Source organism: Artibeus jamaicensis, unplaced genomic scaffold (genome assembly GCF_021234435.1).
Source record: "Artibeus jamaicensis isolate MK-2021 breed Jamaican fruit bat unplaced genomic scaffold, CSHL_Jam_final scaffold_537, whole genome shotgun sequence".
Lineage (NCBI taxonomy): Eukaryota > Metazoa > Chordata > Mammalia > Chiroptera > Phyllostomidae > Artibeus > Artibeus jamaicensis.
This window is the reverse complement of record NW_026522047.1, coordinates 22,948,694-22,965,833: the sequence shown is the minus strand read 5'-3', so window position 1 is coordinate 22,965,833 and position 17,140 is coordinate 22,948,694. Positions and strand designations below refer to the sequence as shown.

The 17,140-nt window shown below is 37.8% G+C and overlaps 1 protein-coding gene across 2 annotated transcripts; it reads left to right on the top strand.

Moving 5' to 3' along the window:
• Positions 1 to 356: 356 nt before the first annotated feature.
• PLRG1 (pleiotropic regulator 1) lies at positions 357 to 15,403 on the top strand. 2 transcript variants are annotated; one of them, XM_037168092.2, is made up of 15 exons: positions 357 to 493; positions 1,830 to 1,936; positions 2,952 to 3,094; positions 4,008 to 4,061; positions 5,156 to 5,249; positions 5,458 to 5,524; positions 7,159 to 7,260; positions 8,910 to 9,002; positions 10,391 to 10,540; positions 10,630 to 10,731; positions 11,243 to 11,345; positions 12,602 to 12,710; positions 13,785 to 13,924; positions 14,421 to 14,614; positions 15,161 to 15,403. In XM_037168092.2, the coding sequence occupies exons 1-15, from the start codon at positions 485 to 487 to the stop codon at positions 15,218 to 15,220; spliced, it is 1,527 nt and encodes a 508-aa protein (XP_037023987.2). In that variant the 5' UTR covers positions 357 to 484; the 3' UTR covers positions 15,221 to 15,403. The 2 variants fall into 2 exon arrangements, with proteins under 2 accessions (XP_037023987.2, XP_037023988.2); XM_037168093.2 differs by lacking the exon at positions 357 to 493 and adding an exon at positions 2,195 to 2,270 and having other exon boundaries at positions 1,847 to 1,936.
• Positions 15,404 to 17,140: the final 1,737 nt, after the last annotated feature.

Sequence of the window (17,140 nt, the reverse complement as noted above, 5' to 3'; positions counted from 1 at the left end):
TACTTTCAGGTATGGTCTTAATGTGTTTAATTAATTAAAAACTAATGAATTTCTAAATGAGGTTATCGATTTACATTGCTGTACTTTTGATAGTTTTCTCCCCCCTCTCAAAATACATTTCGTATGCTCTGAGGACGAGATCAACAGAACTGATTATGGTTAAGAAAAAAGCAGAGTAATAAAGTTCGTTTATTTAAGTTTGTAAACGTCCAAGTCCATCAAATTTTCTTTTCTACACAGAAACACAGTTCGCCCAGGAGCCGCCATTTTTCCAACCCAGGACTCCGCCCCAGAGGCGGCTGGAAAAAGGAAGACCCGCCTCTCGACCCCGGGAGGCCGCGGGCACCGGCGTCCGTGCGGGGAGTTGCGTCACATCCGGGGTCAGCACGCCAGGTTCCGGAAGAGGCTGCACAGTGGTGGTGGTCGTTTCTGCGTTGATGTTTAGTTTCTTTGCTGCCGGAGAGACGGAATACGCAGTAGCATCATGGTGGAGGTAAAGTGACACTCGGGTGCCGAGGACTATTTGTTTTGGGGCTGTTTTGCTTTGTCGGCGGTCGTGGGAGAGTAGCGGCCGGGAGGGGAGGCTCCCTGGCCGAGGTGGGTAGTCTCTCAGGCTTTTCAGAAAGAGAGAGAGAGTGGATGAGAGCACGAGTTGCAGGTGGCGTTGGGGAGGGAAGCCTGAGATAGTGCCCCCAGCCTTTATTTGACCCTTGGGCACTGGAGGTGGGCTCTGTCCTCGGAGGCGGGGCTTCTGTCATCCTCCGACCACTGGTATTTGGCGCCTACGGGGTGTCAGTGAGTCTGTCCTAAGAGATTGGCGGTCTTCTCGGGTGTTCACTTTGTCTCTTACTCCAGCTGTTCCCCCAGAAATATCTGCCATTCTTGGATTTTTGCATCTTTTCTAGCTTGAAAAAACATTATATTAGCCTTGTTTCTCTTTTCTGAGAACTATTTCTTGACTTCTGTTCCTACCCACTGCCATTATCTTAATAAGACCAACATCATCTTTCATCTGGAAAGGTGAATTAGCTCTCAACTGGTCTTTCTTCCATTTTTGTTACAACTCTCCCTCCCCAAAGTAGTGTGTTTAAAAACGTTAGTTGGTCCTCTTTTTCTTTTCTTAATTTACTTAAAACCCTTTACTATGTTATTAGAGAAAAAATACAGACTGTTGCAATGGTCTGAAAAAACCCTTATCTGATCTGGACCTTGTCTATCTTGATCTCAACTTACCCTCTTACGGAATATATACAACTATTCAGCTTCTGGCATTTCCATTACTGAACACCTCTGTACATGGCTTTTTTTCCCCTCTGCCTGGATTGTTTTTACCTATTTCTTTGCAAGGCTCATTCCCTTTCTTTTTAAATGTCACCTCAGAGATCTTTCATAACTATCTTAAGTTCTCGATCCATTCTCTGTCTCAGTGCTTTGTTTATTTTTCATAGTACTTATAAAGATGTGGAATTACTTTGCTTTTTGTGTTTGTTTGTCTCTTTCCTCTTCTCACAGGGACCATGACTGTCTTTTCATCATTCTGTTATTAGCTTCTAGCACAATACCTACCAGACATATAATAATAGCTCAGTAAATTTTTATTGAGTAAATAACTAATCTTAAGCAACACTCAGTTGGTCTACTTGAGGCTCTAGCCAAAGAGGAGCTTTCTCCATTCTCTGAGCTTGACTGCTATAGCTTGCTACACATAGCTATGGTGAGTGGTACAAAGTTTTTTATGTTTGTAAACATGTAATAACTAACTTGACTTTGACTTAGGTTTGATGTGTACAGTTTGTAGCTAGATATGTAATTATACTCTTTCTTTCTAGGAGGTACAGAAGCATTCTGTGCATACACTTGTATTCAGGTCATTGAAGAGGACCCATGACATGTTTGTAGCTGATAATGGAAAACCTGTGCCTTTGGATGAAGAGAGGTAACTGTTGGAATATTTAAACTTTTAATAGTTGGGGAAGAGATTAGGGAGAAGGGAACCTTTTAAGTTTAGTGAGTAACACTAACACACATAGGCTATCTATTCAATAATGAGTGGTGTTAGGGCATAATTGAAGCTGATTTAACTTTTTTTTTGGCCTTATCTATTACATGAATTTATTAATTGAATTTTACAAATACCCAGTAGTTAGGAGAGGGTGTTACGTTTTATAATCAATCACTTTGTATGTGCTTTCAGCTGCCCTCCCGCTGCTCTCAGAGCCTTGCTGAGCTGAAACTGCACCTGGCCAGCACTTCCGCTCCCATCTTTTCTCGTTAGTACGATGAAGATTTTTGAGTGGTGGCATATTTTTGGTTCTACAGCTCCAGCTCCAGTCTGGGATTGCATTATGTGCATCGTTCCTCTTTTGTCCTTACCATTCTTTTAAAATCTGCTTAATTCCTCAAGCAAGCATTTATATTTAATATGTAAATTGAATTATTCATAAAAGTAATATAATAGGTACATTTAAAAAAGATATTGTACTAATTAAGTACTTTGATTAATTCTAACTAACCTTTTTTGCTGTACCCAGTAAGGGTTATTAGAGAGCTTTGACTACATTTTTATATTTAGATATTTGAAGGATAATGTATTGACGCTGAGGTTTTTTTTTAAAGATATATTAGTTTCTACGTATTTAAAAATCAGTTCAACCCTTGATAACTCATCATGAAAGATTTTGTTTACATTTATTGGTTAACAAACTAAAATATTACTTAGACTTAATGGATGCTGCGTGGTGAATTGTGAATAAAAGTGTGGAAATGAACTTGGAAATTTTGAGCTTTTAAAACGCAGTTTAACTTTAAAATATTTATAGAAAATTTTCTACATGATTAGGAAAACTTGATTTAAGTCCTTGTTTCTTGTCTATCTGTGAACATATTTACATTGATGAATATATTTAAAGTACTCAAAAATACATTCTTATGTTTATAACTTTTTAAAATAGTCACAAACGAAAAATGGCAATTAAGCTAAGGAATGAATATGGTCCAGTGTTGCATATGCCCACTTCAAAAGAAAATTTAAAGGAGAAGGGTCCTCAGAATGCATCGGATTCATATGGTCATAAACAATATCCTGCTAATCAAGGTGAGTGTGGCGTTGTCAGAAATGTCAGGACTTGTATGTGAATTTTACAAATAGAGAAATGAAATGTGTTGTTAGTGCCCCTCCTGTAAGGGCTAATTAGAGCCAGACCCTCTTTAACACCCGTACCGGGATTGCATTGGAAGTCCTGATTTCCTCACTGGAGCAGTGAGTGGTTGGTGGTGGAGGTTGGTGATTTTTTTCTTACAGGAAATTTAACAGTGATATTATAATGAGGGCAGAAATTCTTAGGAAATGGACAAGGTCATGATGGAGACTAAAGGAAAAATTCCTAATTTGGGAGGAGACTATCTTTTTCAGAAAGATGACATTAAGTACTGAAATTGTAGTAAATAGAGATAATCCAAGATTCCACAGGGAAACCATTTGCTTAAAAGAAAAACCAGAGTGGTTTATTACTTTATAGGATGATCTCTCTATACACCACTGCATTATAGCGAATGCATAGGCTTTCTTGATATCACGTCAGCTAATGCTTAAGGAAATCACTGTATACATATGATCTTCAGTAGTCAAAAATGATCAACACCTTATTTCTGAGACTTAGGTTTAGTTGTGAAAATTTTACAAATCTGGTTGATAATTTAATATTTAATTCATTAAAAGAGATGCTACTTCCCTGGCTGGTGTGGCTCAGTTGATTGGAGCAGGTTTGATTCCTGGGTGGGGCACATGCCTAAGTTGCAGGTACAAGTCCCAGATGAGGCCACAAACGAAATGCAGCCAATCAGTGTTTCTCTTCCTCTCTCCCTGCCTTTTCATCTCTTGAAAATCAATAAGCATGTTCTTGGATGAGGAGTAAAAAAAAAACTAAGAAGAGATGATACTAGTACATAAAATTAGTTTTGCCATTGATGAATTTCCCTCTCTCTCTCTCTCTCTCCTTTTTTCGAAGGACAAGAAGTTGAGTATTTGGTGACCGGTACACATCCCTATCCACCAGGACCTGGTAAGTGAGCTCCATACTGGTAATGTCTTACTGTCACATGAATTTTCATGAGTGACCTAATAATATGATTCTCATCAACTATAAAATACAAGATAAGTTCAGTAGCTAGGCATCCAGGCACAGCTTTTTAAGTAATTAACTAATACTTAGTATCACAAGCATTCACTTGGCAAACATTCTTAAGCACCTATATTTTTTAGGCACTGTGCCAGAAATTCAAAGACAGTAGTACCGCTCCAGTCTAAGGGAAGCTTATTATTTGGAGGTTTAGGCAGACATGTAAATATCACTAAGCTTATAAAAGTGCTAATAGAAGTTTAGTATAAAAGTGGGTATGATAAAAATGTTTCGTGGGTGTGTGTATGGAGGAATTGGCACACAAATGGAGTGGCCAGATTCATAACAGGATAAAAGCTTAGTATACCTAGGCTCTAGTAATTTTATTTTATTTATAATCTTAACCCAAGTGTATGTTTATTGATTTTAGAAAGAGAAGAGAGAGAGAAACAGACAGACACACATTGATGTGAAAAAGAAACATCAATGGGTTGCCTCCTGTTCACACCCCGACTGGGGATTGAACCCGCAGTCTAGGTGTATGCCCTGACCGGAGCTTGAATCCCCAGCCTTTTGGTATATGAGACAGTGCTCCAACCAACTGAGTCACTCGGCCAGGTGATTCTAGTAATTTCAGAGGACAGGATTTACCATATTGAAAGTACAGGAGAATTAGTGCTTCTTATTGTACAATATACATTTATTCTTCAAAGCATTCTGTTAGTATTTAGGGAAGTGCTTAATTTTTTATCTAATGGTAACATCCCAAGGTTATATAAATTTAACTTTACTGTCTTGGGCTTTGCTAATACCAAGCTGCTTCTGATTAAATCAAATTTGAGTTACATATTGTTGAGCAATATTTGTGGTTAAAAAAAAAGTAGCAAAAGACATGCAAAGTGTAATCAGTTATTGAAATACCACCACTTGGAGATAATCACTATTACTTTTGTGGTATGTGTTCCTCCAGTGTTTTATTTTAAATGCAAATTAAAACAAAGGTAGCTACTAAAAGGATTTTTTTTTTAACTTAACAGGAGTTGCTTTAACAGCAGATACTAAGATCCAAAGAATGCCAAGTGAATCAGCCGCACAGTCCTTAGCTGTGGCACTACCTTCTTCTCAGGCCAGGTATGAAATATTACACTTCTATTATAAAAATTTTGAAAGCATAGTTTACTGTTCACATTTTTTAAATTATTTTTAAATTTGTTTCTTTGTAATTATGTATTACGTGACACTTTATCATTGCTTGCAAAAATGTAACGTATAAAGTTCATTCTGCAGAACATGTGACTGAAAGTAGTAATTACTTAGAATATGTTGTTTTTTGCCTCAGGGTTGATGCAAATCGTAGTGCACCTGCTGGAGGCTCCGACCGTGCACAGCCCGCAGGGATGACTTTGGTAAGTTTCTCTGTCAGATCACATGCAGGTTTGCACCTTGTGGAGCATATTTCCTTACTTCCCTTTATTCTAAGACTCCTACTTTAAATATTAAAAAGAACTTTTGGGGGGGATTGTTCAAGTAATATGCAGCCTGAGCTAATTGTTAATATTTTAGAGCTCTAAAATTTAAGTTGCTAGTGAATTGGCATATTTTTTTAAAATTTAAAATTGTGTTATTTCTTTGTCTACTTACGTGTTATATTTATCTTAATGAAGATGATGTGATGTTGCTTTTTATTGTCTACTGTTAATTATATAAGGAATGTTATTCTGAAACTTGTATTATATGTTTTAGTGATGAAAGCCTTTTTTAAACTAAGTTGATTTATACAACTGGAATTGAGTGCTATTAGAATTGTAATTTCATGAGCTATACCACCAGTGGTATATTAGAGCATTTAGAAATATGTAAGTTTATCGGTAAGTAAATGGTAGTTACTATTATTATTGGTGGAAGTAATTAGAGAAGAATAACTGAAGACATGCCGTCCCTCTAAATCAGTGCAGACTCTGCTTCGTCAGTTGATTTGGCTGTATGAAGTGAGCGCAGGTGTGGTCCTCCCAGTCACACTCCGTTAGTCTCTCTCTGCAGGTCTCCCTGCGCAGGCTTTCTGCCTCCTTAGGAGGAAGAAGTGTTATCTGCTTGAGGGTGGGAGGAACCTCATGAGCTCAAGTATTTTTTTGGATAGATAGACAAATGCTAACAGAAGTTGTATGTTAGATAGAATGCCTTTTAAAATAGTATTGAAATATTTGGGGGGAAGATAAATAGATCTATCAGTCTCTTCATTGCAATATTAAATCAATGACGTTAAAATACGACAATGAAGGGCAATGGCATTAATTCATCTACAGTCACTTAAATAATAATAAGAGCTTACATATAGCATTTACTACTCTGTTAATCGTCATAATAACTGTATCAGGTAGACACTGTTACTTCTTTTTATTTGCATTTTAAAAATGAGGCACATGGTTACATGATTTTTATGCAAGGCCCAACAGCTATTAATTGGCAGACTGGGTCTTGAACTTATGCACAGTGATATATGCTCTTAACTTTACGCTCTTTTTTTTTAAGATTTTACTTATTTATTTATTTTAGAGAGAGGGGAAGGGAGGGAGAAAGAGAGAAAAAGAAACTTCAGTGTGTGAAAGAAACATTGATTGGTTGCCTTTTATGTCAGCCAGGCACCTGACTCACAACTCGAGCATGCGCCTTGACCAGGAATCAAATTGGGAACCTTTCAGTTAGTGGAACGACACCCAACCCACTGAGCCACACCAGTCAGGGCAGTTTTATGCTCCTAAGTTGCATACTCTACCTCCCAGATTTTTAAATTGCTTTTTAAAATTAACATAAAGAAAATACAGTTTTGATTAGAAGTGTTAGACTCATTTTCTAGTTATGCAAACATTTTTAGCTGCCGCTTTCTCTTTATAGAGTGGAAGAACAGCTTTCATAAATCCCCTTTTTGAATTTCCACTTTTGAAAAAACTTCCATAAATCCCCTTTCTTTTTTTTTTTTTTTGATAACATGAAAACTTAAGTATAATAGCTTTAATAGTAATGTAGCTTGTTCCATATCTAGGCTGTTATGGAGGGTGGCAATGCCAAGAACTCTGCACTGATGGCTAAAAAGGCCCCTACGATGCCGAAACCCCAGTGGCACCCACCATGGAAACTCTACAGGGTGAGTGGATCTGTGTACTATTCCACCGTATGAGACGTGATGACTGCTTTCCAGTTGACGAGAGCTGAGTGATAGACTGAGCAGGAAAAGAGTGAACATGACAACCAGTGAAGTGATCCGAGGTGGGATGGGGAAAGGGGATGAAGCTCGATATTAAAAGATATCTTGGAAAGGGTACTTGTATTTTGTATAACATATTAAACAAGTGTTGGCGAGGATGTGGAGAAAAGGGAACCCTAGAGCACTGTTGGTGCATCCCCTGTGGAAGATAGTAAGGAATTTCTTCAAAAAATTAAAAATGGAACTGCCTTTTGACCCAGTGATCCCACTCCTGGGACTATATCCTAAGAATCCAAAAACACCAGTTCAAAAAAATATATGCACCCTTATGTGCATAGCAGCATTATTTACAATAGCCAAGGTCTGGAAATAGGCCAGGTGTCCAACAGCAGATGAGTGGATGAAAAAACTGGTACATTTACATGATGGAATACTGTGTGGCCATTACAAAAAAAAGAAGAAGAAACTCTTACTTTTTGTGACAACATGGGTGGACTTGGAGATTATTACTCTAAGTGAAATAAGCCAGTCAGAGAAAGACAACTACCACATGATCTCCCTTATACGTGGAATCTGATGAACAAAATAAACTGATGAACAAAATAGAGACAGGAATGGATACATGGGACAGACTGACAACTGTTAGAGGGAAGGGGGTGGGGACTGAATAAAAGAAGGTGAAGGGATGCATAATGCATAGACACAGACAACAGTGCGGTCATGGCCAGAGGGACGGGGATGAAGGGGCTGAGTGGAGGAGGGCAAAGGGGCTAAATGGGAGCATGTGTAATAGTGTCAACAATGAAAAAGTAAGTGAAAACCAAAAAAACCCACAACAACAAAAATGTTGATACAAGGCTACTAATTGTGGAGAGCAGACAAAATAAATTTAGCAACATGCTTGAGGTATTTAATATGGATGTCAAGGGAAAAACAATGTATCAGGACATTCCTTTGGCTCTAATGATTACCTTTCAATTGTAGTGAGTTAAAATGATTTAAAATGTACTAAACGTTAAATAAAATGTATGTAGTAGGAAAAGTACAACTACATATAATTTAATATATTCATGTTGAAATTTTTAATTGTCACACAGTAAATAAATGTCTTTTGGTATACAGATGTAACAAACGTTAGTATCTATGTAGGTTGGGTAACCACTACCACAGTCAGGATGTAGAAGTTTTGTACAGCTGCACTCTTCCCCAACTCTGGCAGCCGTTTGTTTTCTGTCACTACACTTGGGTTTTTTCAACTCTGTCATATGAATGGGATCTTCTTTCACTCAGTCTAATGCCTTTGAAATTCATTCAAGTTGTTGCAAGTATTGATTGGTACTTTCCTTTCTATTGTGGAGTAGTATTCCATCGTGTAGAGAGCACAGTTGGTGTATTCAATCACAGATTGAAGATAATATAAGTATTATAGTAATGCTTATTCTAAAATCTGATTGTCAAATAATCTCACAATCTTGTCATTTGAAGATACTGGAGGGGCAATTTAAACTTGAATATTAACTTATATGTAGTGAGTTGAAATTGAGTAACCTTTAACTTTTGTGTCCATTCTGCATTTCTTTTTTATACAGGTGATCAGTGGGCATCTTGGCTGGGTTCGATGCATTGCTGTGGAGCCTGGAAATCAGTGGTTTGTTACTGGGTCTGCTGACAGAACCATAAAGGTAATAAGGAAGGGAATGCGTTGTGTTTGCCATGTGCATTTAATCTGTTTTATTTCTTCTGGTGAGAATTGTTCTTACAGTCCCTGTGATTTCTTAGACCCGAGTGTGGAGTAAAGTTTATTGTCTATGCCAGTTAAAAGTCCCATCTGTTGGAAAAGTGGTGTTTCAGCAGCAGTTTTTTCCCAAATAGAACATGCTGACGACCTACCACAGATTACTTGATACTTAATATTTTTCCTCTTTAGTTACAAAATTAAAGCATGCTCATCTATAAGAAATATGGAAAGTACAGAAAATAGAACATAGATCCATATGTAATCCTACCACTGTCAGATATTAGAATGAATTTCTTTTTAGTGTTTATTTCTGTGCTTCTGTATCATTCCTTTTACTTCTGAGTTTTTTCCTGTTTGTAAAAATGTGTGTCTTTTAAGAGAACGTTGGTTTTTTGCACTTAACATTAATTATATCAAAGGGCCATCTCTGAAAAATCAGTCATCTTTTTAAGTGGTTCCATGGTATTACATCATTTGGATACTTTATAATGTATTCCTGTTACTGGGCATCTTAAGTGTCCTGACTTTCACCATCATAAGTAATGCTGTAATTAATCTTTGTGCCTAAAGCTTTTTCTGGTTTTAAATTATTTTATTACTGATTCCCAGAAATTGAATTAATAGGTCAAATATTTTTGAAGTTGGCACCCCAAGTACAAATTATTTTCTAAAAATGGTGAATTGATACTTAAAGTATATGAGAAGATTCATTTCAGCCTATTAATTGTGTATCTCTAAAAATTATACTTACGATAAGCAGAAGTGGGTATCTTAATTTTTCAAGAACTGTATGTACAAAATTTCTAATAAAAATGAACTTTTTGTTATCTTATAAAGCTACTTCTAGGATTTAAAAAATCCTAGAAGCATAATATCCTCAAGGACCATTTGTGTTTTCATAAATGGCAAGATTTCATTCTTTTTTATGACTGAATAATATTCCCTTGTGTGTGTCTGTGCCACGTTCTGTCTATTTGTCAGTTAATGGACACTTAGGTTGTTTCTATAGGGGTTGTCTAAATGGTTGTCATCTCTGGGTAATTTAATACTACGGTATTCATATTTTTATTACCAGTGTTATCCTATATGTATTAAGAATTTAATCTTTTGTCACCTGTTACAGATATTTCCCCAGTTTGAGCATGCCTTTAATTCTATTTTTTCCTTGCTTTCATTTTTGGTGGTATTCACAGGGAGCATTGTTTTGCAAATTTAAACAATTTTTATGTTTATATCTTTCACATTTTAGAGACCTCATTTTAACATCAGGTTTCTAAAGTTTTGTTTGGGGATAATCAACAAGAAGAAAAATGAAATATTCTTTCATTGCAGATCTGGGACTTGGCTAGTGGCAAATTAAAACTGTCATTGACTGGTCACATTAGTACAGTTCGTGGTGTGATAGTCAGCTCGCGGAGCCCATACCTGTTCTCCTGTGGAGAAGACAAGCAAGTCAAGTGCTGGGATCTGGAATATAATAAGGTAAGCTTGGACATAGGGATTTAAAACATTATGAGCCACTGTTTTTCTTTCCAATTACAGAAATTTTAACTTTCCTGCTGTGTTTGTAGGTTATAAGGCACTATCATGGACACCTGAGTGCAGTGTATGGTCTGGATTTGCACCCAACAATTGATGTGCTGGTAACCTGTAGTCGAGATTCAACTGCACGGGTAAATGGAACAGAGCCTTGTGTTTATTTGTGACTATATTGCATCTCACAGTACGCACGTCTGGTAGTGGAAGTCATACTTTGTTTGACAGAGAATTAAAGATAGGTACTTGGACCCACCTGGCCCCTCGGTTTCTTGACTTGTACATTTCATACCTTTATCTTCAGTTCTGTGGCCTCACCAGGCTTATTATTGGGAGAGCTCTGTCCCTGAAATGCTCCGCTCTCGCATGTCCTTCCATCACCAACTGCCCTGCACCAGCACTTTCATTCAGTAGTCCCGTTATACCCATCCCTAGACTTTCAGTCCCCTGATCTTTTCTTTTAGCTCCGATCCCACCGCTGTCTCCTACCTTCAGCCCCTTTAAGTGCTTTCTTCATTATATTCAGGCCTGGCCGTGTGGTAGGTTCCCGGCCTTAAATTCGTTCAGGTACCTGCCTGAGACAGGAGTGCCTCTTCTCTTTGACAACATGTCAGTTGATGTCTAGTGTGTGTGTGTGCCTTTTTATAGATTTGGGATGTGCGAACTAAAGCCAGTGTGCACACGTTATCTGGACACACGAATGCGGTTGCTACAGTGAGGTGTCAGGCTGCAGAACCGCAGATTATTACTGGTACGATTGATGCTTTTCAAGCTTATCATATATTCATATCAATGCATTGTGATTGTGCATTTGAAACTTATCGTAGTAATACTTCATTTTTATGTCATATTTTTTAAAGATTTTATTTATTTTTAGAGGGGAAGGAGAGAGGGAGAGAAAATCAATGTATGGTTGCCTCTTGTGCATCCCCTCCTGGGAACTGGCCTGCAACCCAGGCATGTGCCCTGACTGGGAATCGAACCGTGATCCTTTGGTTCGCAGGCCGGCGCTCAATCCACTGAGCTATACCAGCCAGGGCATATTTTTTTTAATATCATAGAATGTAAATATCATGTAAGGTCTGACTAGAAAATGGTGATATAAGGTAAATTAAGCATTATTTCATAGTATCAGATTTATTGGTCTAGAAAATTTTTTTAAGAATGTATTTATTTTAGAGAGAGGGGAAGGGAAGGGGAAGGAGTCAAACATCAGTGTGGGAGAGATACATCAGTAGCTTCTTGGCACACTCCCACCTGGGGACTGGCCTGCAACCCAGGCACGTTCCCTGACTGGGAGTCGACCTGGCCACCTTCTGGTTTGCAGGCCAGCACTCAGTCCACTGAGCCACACCAGCCAGGGCTGGTCTAAAAAATTAAAGTTAGAATACAGGCCACCCTGAGACCAATAAGCTTTAGAACAAGTTTAAGTCATGTTTTATATAAAATAAGATTAGTAACGGTAGATCTTTACTCTTAGACTAGAAAATAATTCCATGATATATTAACTAAAATATCAGTTGAGTTTTTTTCCTCCCCTTGCACAAGGGGATGACATCATGTATTTGTTTTATTTGTTACTGGCACCTGTTCAGACTATTCAGTTAATAGTACATCAAGCATATATTACATTTTTTTTAAGAAATAAATTTAAAACCAGCCCTGGCCAGTGTGGCTCGGTTAATTGGAGCGTAGTGCCATACCAGAAGGTCACAAGTTCAATTCCCAGTCAAGGCACGTATGAGAAGGCAGCCAGTTGGTGTTTCTCACATCAGTGTTCCCCCGCACTCCTTTTTCTTCTTCTCTTCCTCTCTCTCTAAAAGCAGTGAAAAATATTCTTGGGCAAGGATTAAAAAAATTTTTTTAAACCAACCTAAAATTTTGGGAGGTCAAAGCAGTTAGCCAAGAGTTGGTAATGACTTCTGTTTGGTACATATGTGTCTGGGAGAACACATCGTGGTTTATTACAGTTTCGAGTTCTTTCCCTGATGTGTGTTTTCGTCACAGGAAGCCACGACACTACAATACGATTATGGGATTTGGTGGCTGGCAAAACAAGAGTCACATTAACAAATCACAAAAAATCTGTCAGGGCTGTGGTGTTACATCCGAAACAGTAAGTGTGTTTCCCTAATTCGTTTCTCTTCCTCCTCCAGTTTTTGGGATAGGGCAGGAATACCAACATTAGTACTGCTTTGGTAGTCATTTAGACACTCATTTCCAGGCTTGTTCTGCTTATGAACATGCATTTCTTTTCCTTCCATATTTTGCTTTCTGCTCTATAGATGAAGAAAGTTTTCTGCATGGTAATTAATGGTAATGTCAAATGAAACTATGAATAAATCATGTTTAAAAGCTGCATGTCAAAATAGAAGCTAAGGGTAGCTAGATTTAACGTTTGGGCTAAGTATTGTTTTTTGTCACTTGAGAGATAGAATAGTGTAGTTCTTAAGGAGGAAGTTAATATACCTGGGGGCGGGGGGTAGGAACTAAGAACATTGCAGCCAGGTATCCAGAGAACTGGTGCATAATATTCCAGGCTACTTTTGTTACATCACATCACCCCGACCTTTTCTGTTCATATTCATGTCTTTCTCTTCGTCCCCTCCCTCTCTTACTCTTATTCCCTCTTCTACTTTTCTCTTTCCCTGTCTTCCTCAGTCCCTTTTTCTCTCTTCCTCTCGCCCTTGTTTCTTTCCTCTCCTCCCGTTCTTCCAGTTGTCCTCCCTGTTCGCTTGCTTCTCTTCTTTCGCTTTCTCTTCATTCCCTTTGTTCTCTCTTGTCTTCTCTCTCTCACCTTCTCTCTCATTCTGTTTTTCTCTCTCTTCTCATTTGTTCTCTCCTCTCTCTCTCATTCCCTCCCTGCCCCTCCCCCCATAACAGTTGCACAGCCCATTACCTTTTATGTGAATTTATTGCTGTAGCTCAGTATCAAGTATTGGGGAAATGAGAGGACAATAAAACATCAATCTTGGCCTTAAAATACATTTGAAGTAATTTGAAAATCTGATTTAACCTGGGACAAATGTCTTGATGTTTTTACCTCTTGCTATGACAGTGACGTTTGGGTTAGACTACATGGATCACTGAGTACAGGTGCTAAGTAAATATAGCCATGATAAGCTGCTTTAAACTCACCACTTTTATGTAACCTGGTTTATTTTGTTAATTGTTTTTAACCTTATTTCAGCTACACATTTGCCTCTGGTTCTCCAGATAACATAAAACAGTGGAAATTCCCTGATGGAAGTTTTATTCAAAACCTTTCTGGTCACAATGCTATTATTAACACATTGACAGTAAATTCTGATGGAGTGCTTGTATCTGGAGGTAAAATAAAATTTCTGATAAATACGTTTTTAGTCTTTCATTTTTTCTTTTAGTGAATGAGTAAACGTTTGGGAAATTCCTGAGCCATCACCCCTAAGTACTGTAGCAAATCTTACCTAAGTAACGTGTATTTGAATGTTCTAATGTGTGCTCATGCTTGTTCATAATACAGGTAGCATATTGCATAGTTCAGTCTTCTTCGAGTTCCCACGTGATACATCTAAGTCCGAGATTTATGCTGGGACTCACCTGAAGTTTAGTTGTGTATTCTGGAATTGGATAGCATTTTGTGTTGCTTTTTGAGATCTGTAATAAATTCCGAATTAAGCACAGATGAAAGTGGACAAACCAGTATTAAGAGAAACTTTTGCCTGTGTCTTGTATATCTTTATAACTGTAGTTAATGCCATAGTGCTCTGCTAATGGTTGGGTGCTTACTGCTTATTGAGCTGAATTATTGAAGGGGTATCCAGTGTTACTCATCTTTCTCTTTAAGCTGACAATGGCACAATGCATCTTTGGGACTGGAGAACTGGCTACAATTTCCAGAGAGTTCATGCAGCTGTGCAGCCTGGGTCTTTGGATAGTGAATCAGGAATATTTGCTTGTGCTTTTGATCAGTCGGAAAGTCGTTTACTAACGGCTGAAGCTGATAAAACCATTAAGGTGTACAGAGAGGATGACACAGCGGTAAGTTCTCGCGTATTCATTAAATTAAGTCAGCTGTACAGATTCTGCCAGTGTTTTCTTATTTTAAAGTTACTGAAATTATCAGAAGGGAAAATAATCTTTATAGTATTAAAGTATTTATATTGAGTGGTGTCTGCTTGTAGCTTTCTGTATTGGTTTCATTGATGACAACAAATCCATAGATTGTTTTAATTCCAACTTTCCCCATTACAATTACTGGGAAAATGTTGTACTGAAAACAAATAGATGGCTATGCAAATAAATTCTAGAGTCATCACCTTTGGTGTTATTAGAATATCTACACAGCAACTTTATTTGAGATGAAAAACCATGAAGTGGATATACAGTGAACTCATTCATCCTTTATTAGATCCAGACAATGCCAAAAGTTTGTCAGCGGTTTATAAAATTGTTAAATAACTTATGAGTAAGTTATAATGCCAAGTAATATAATTTAGAACAGATACCTTATTTTTGTTAGAAAGGAAGTTATTAAATATGAAGTAAACTGATCCTTTATTTTCTTGTTTACTTTTTGATTTTTAGACAGAAGAAACTCATCCAGTCAGCTGGAAGCCAGAAATTATCAAGAGGAAGAGATTTTAATGTGGCATTCTCTTCACGAAGTTTTTTTTTTCTTTTTCTTTTTTTGTTTTTGTTTTTGTTTAGCCTGGTGTTGATGAGGATATGCAGTCATTCTGTGCTCTGGCTAGGATTATAAAGCAGAAACTCACATGCTTGAATCATTGCTGCTTAATATTTTACAATAAAATGTGTTGTCTCCCCCTCCCCATGTTTTTATTTCTAAAGTAAATAAATAACTTGACGTCTAGAAAGATGTAGATATCAAGCACATGCAGGTTTATCAAGTATAACTATGCTAAAGATAGAATATTTTGTCAATTTTATTAAAAGATACCTTTTTTTCCTTTTAACTTACCAAATCGTGTGTCATAATAGACTTGTTTTGAGGGGAGTGGTTTGGTTTCTTTTTTAACTTCTTTAAAGCTAGTATCTGTGACTGATAACTTTGTGTTAAAGGATTTGAAGTCTTAGTTTAACTTACATATGTTGGTTCCACAGACAGTTTCTGAGTGCATGATCTGCCAAGTTCTACACTAGGTACCGTTCCGGATACAGACAGAGAAGATGCGTCTGTCCTCCACACGTCTGGTTTACTGCAGAACGCTGGGATGGAGGTGGAAGGGAAAAGCTGGGGTAGTGCAGAGGAAAAGACTTTTTTTCTGGGAGGATTGGGGAAGACTTCATAGAGTAAGTGGTATCGGAGCAGAACCTCGGGAGGGCAGAGCAGGAAATGGGTGCTCGAGGAGGAAACAAAGTAAATGCAAACCAGCCAGGTGTGTGACGGTGTCGCGTGCTGCAGGGAGAGTATGGTATGCGGCCGTGGAGTGTGCACACGCCTGGTTGGTGGCGGGGGAAGCTCAGGTGCCGAGTTTGGGCTGGTTGTAGGTGCCAGGATAGGCATCGAAACCTGGAGAACTAACTGGAGACACCGACAGAGCTATTTGAAGCTGGAGCGAGGGCTGTGTAGTCTTTCCTTTGTGAAGACTGTAGAAAAGTGTTAAGTTTCCAATACTGATGGCTCTTTTTGATGAACGTGAGTTTTATCAATCCTGCCCATAGGATCCTGACTCCCCATCAGTCGAGATTTGTCAAACTTCACTATCTGTAGTTAGAAAATACAGTTGTAAGAATAATTGGCCCACCATTTTTAATGAAAAATTACAATTTTGGATAAGCATTTCCAAATTACACATTTGATCTTGCATGCTGTAGGTGGGAGTGTAATTGTTACAACTTTTAGGTGGATAGTTTTCTGCAATATATTGAAAGTGCTTGACCTCTTTGGCTAATTCTTTATTAGAAACAAAATTACTAGGAAACTTCCTAATAGGAATAATCTGACAAGTGTACACAAGCAAGTTTATTGCACCTCTGTCCTTTCATAGTTAAAGCTAGCCCCGTCCTGTCGATAAGGGACTGGTTTAATAGATTATGATACTTTTGTGGAATTTATTTTCATTAAGAGTGAAGAATGTCTTTGGACTAATAAGATGTCCAAACTTTACTTTTATGTAAAAAGTGCAAGCACTGGTAAAAGAACCTGTTAATGCTCTAAAAGGTAATGGAGAAGTAGCACCACATTGTTATCAGTGGCTTTGTGAGGGAGTGGGATTATGGGAGAACTTTCCTGATTGGCTATATATTTCTATGTTTTAATTTTCTATAAGCATGTATTGTAAATTTAAATAAATTTAAAAAACCACTACACTTGCATCCCTGACAGATTCTAATATGAATTCTAACAGAAGAAAACAAAGATGGTCCCCATTATCCTGCCTAGCAGAGCTTCCACCCTCACATTAGGCCCAAGTACCAAATTCTAAATAGCATTTCAACAGTCCATTTCCCTGCTTCATGATTCCCTGTACCATGGTGTTCTTGAGTCCTTGGCAGACAGTTCATCCACCATGCGTAGTTGTGAATCCCATGAAAATTCAAGTG

Excerpts from the sequence above, each read along its gene's own strand:
- PLRG1 (XM_037168092.2), top strand. Across the intron at positions 3,095-4,007 it reads ACAATATCCTGCTAATCAAG|GACAAGAAGTTGAGTATTTG; the intron begins GTGAGTGTGGCG and ends CTTTTTTCGAAG. Across the intron at positions 12,711-13,784 it reads GTGGTGTTACATCCGAAACA|CTACACATTTGCCTCTGGTT; the intron begins GTAAGTGTGTTT and ends ACCTTATTTCAG.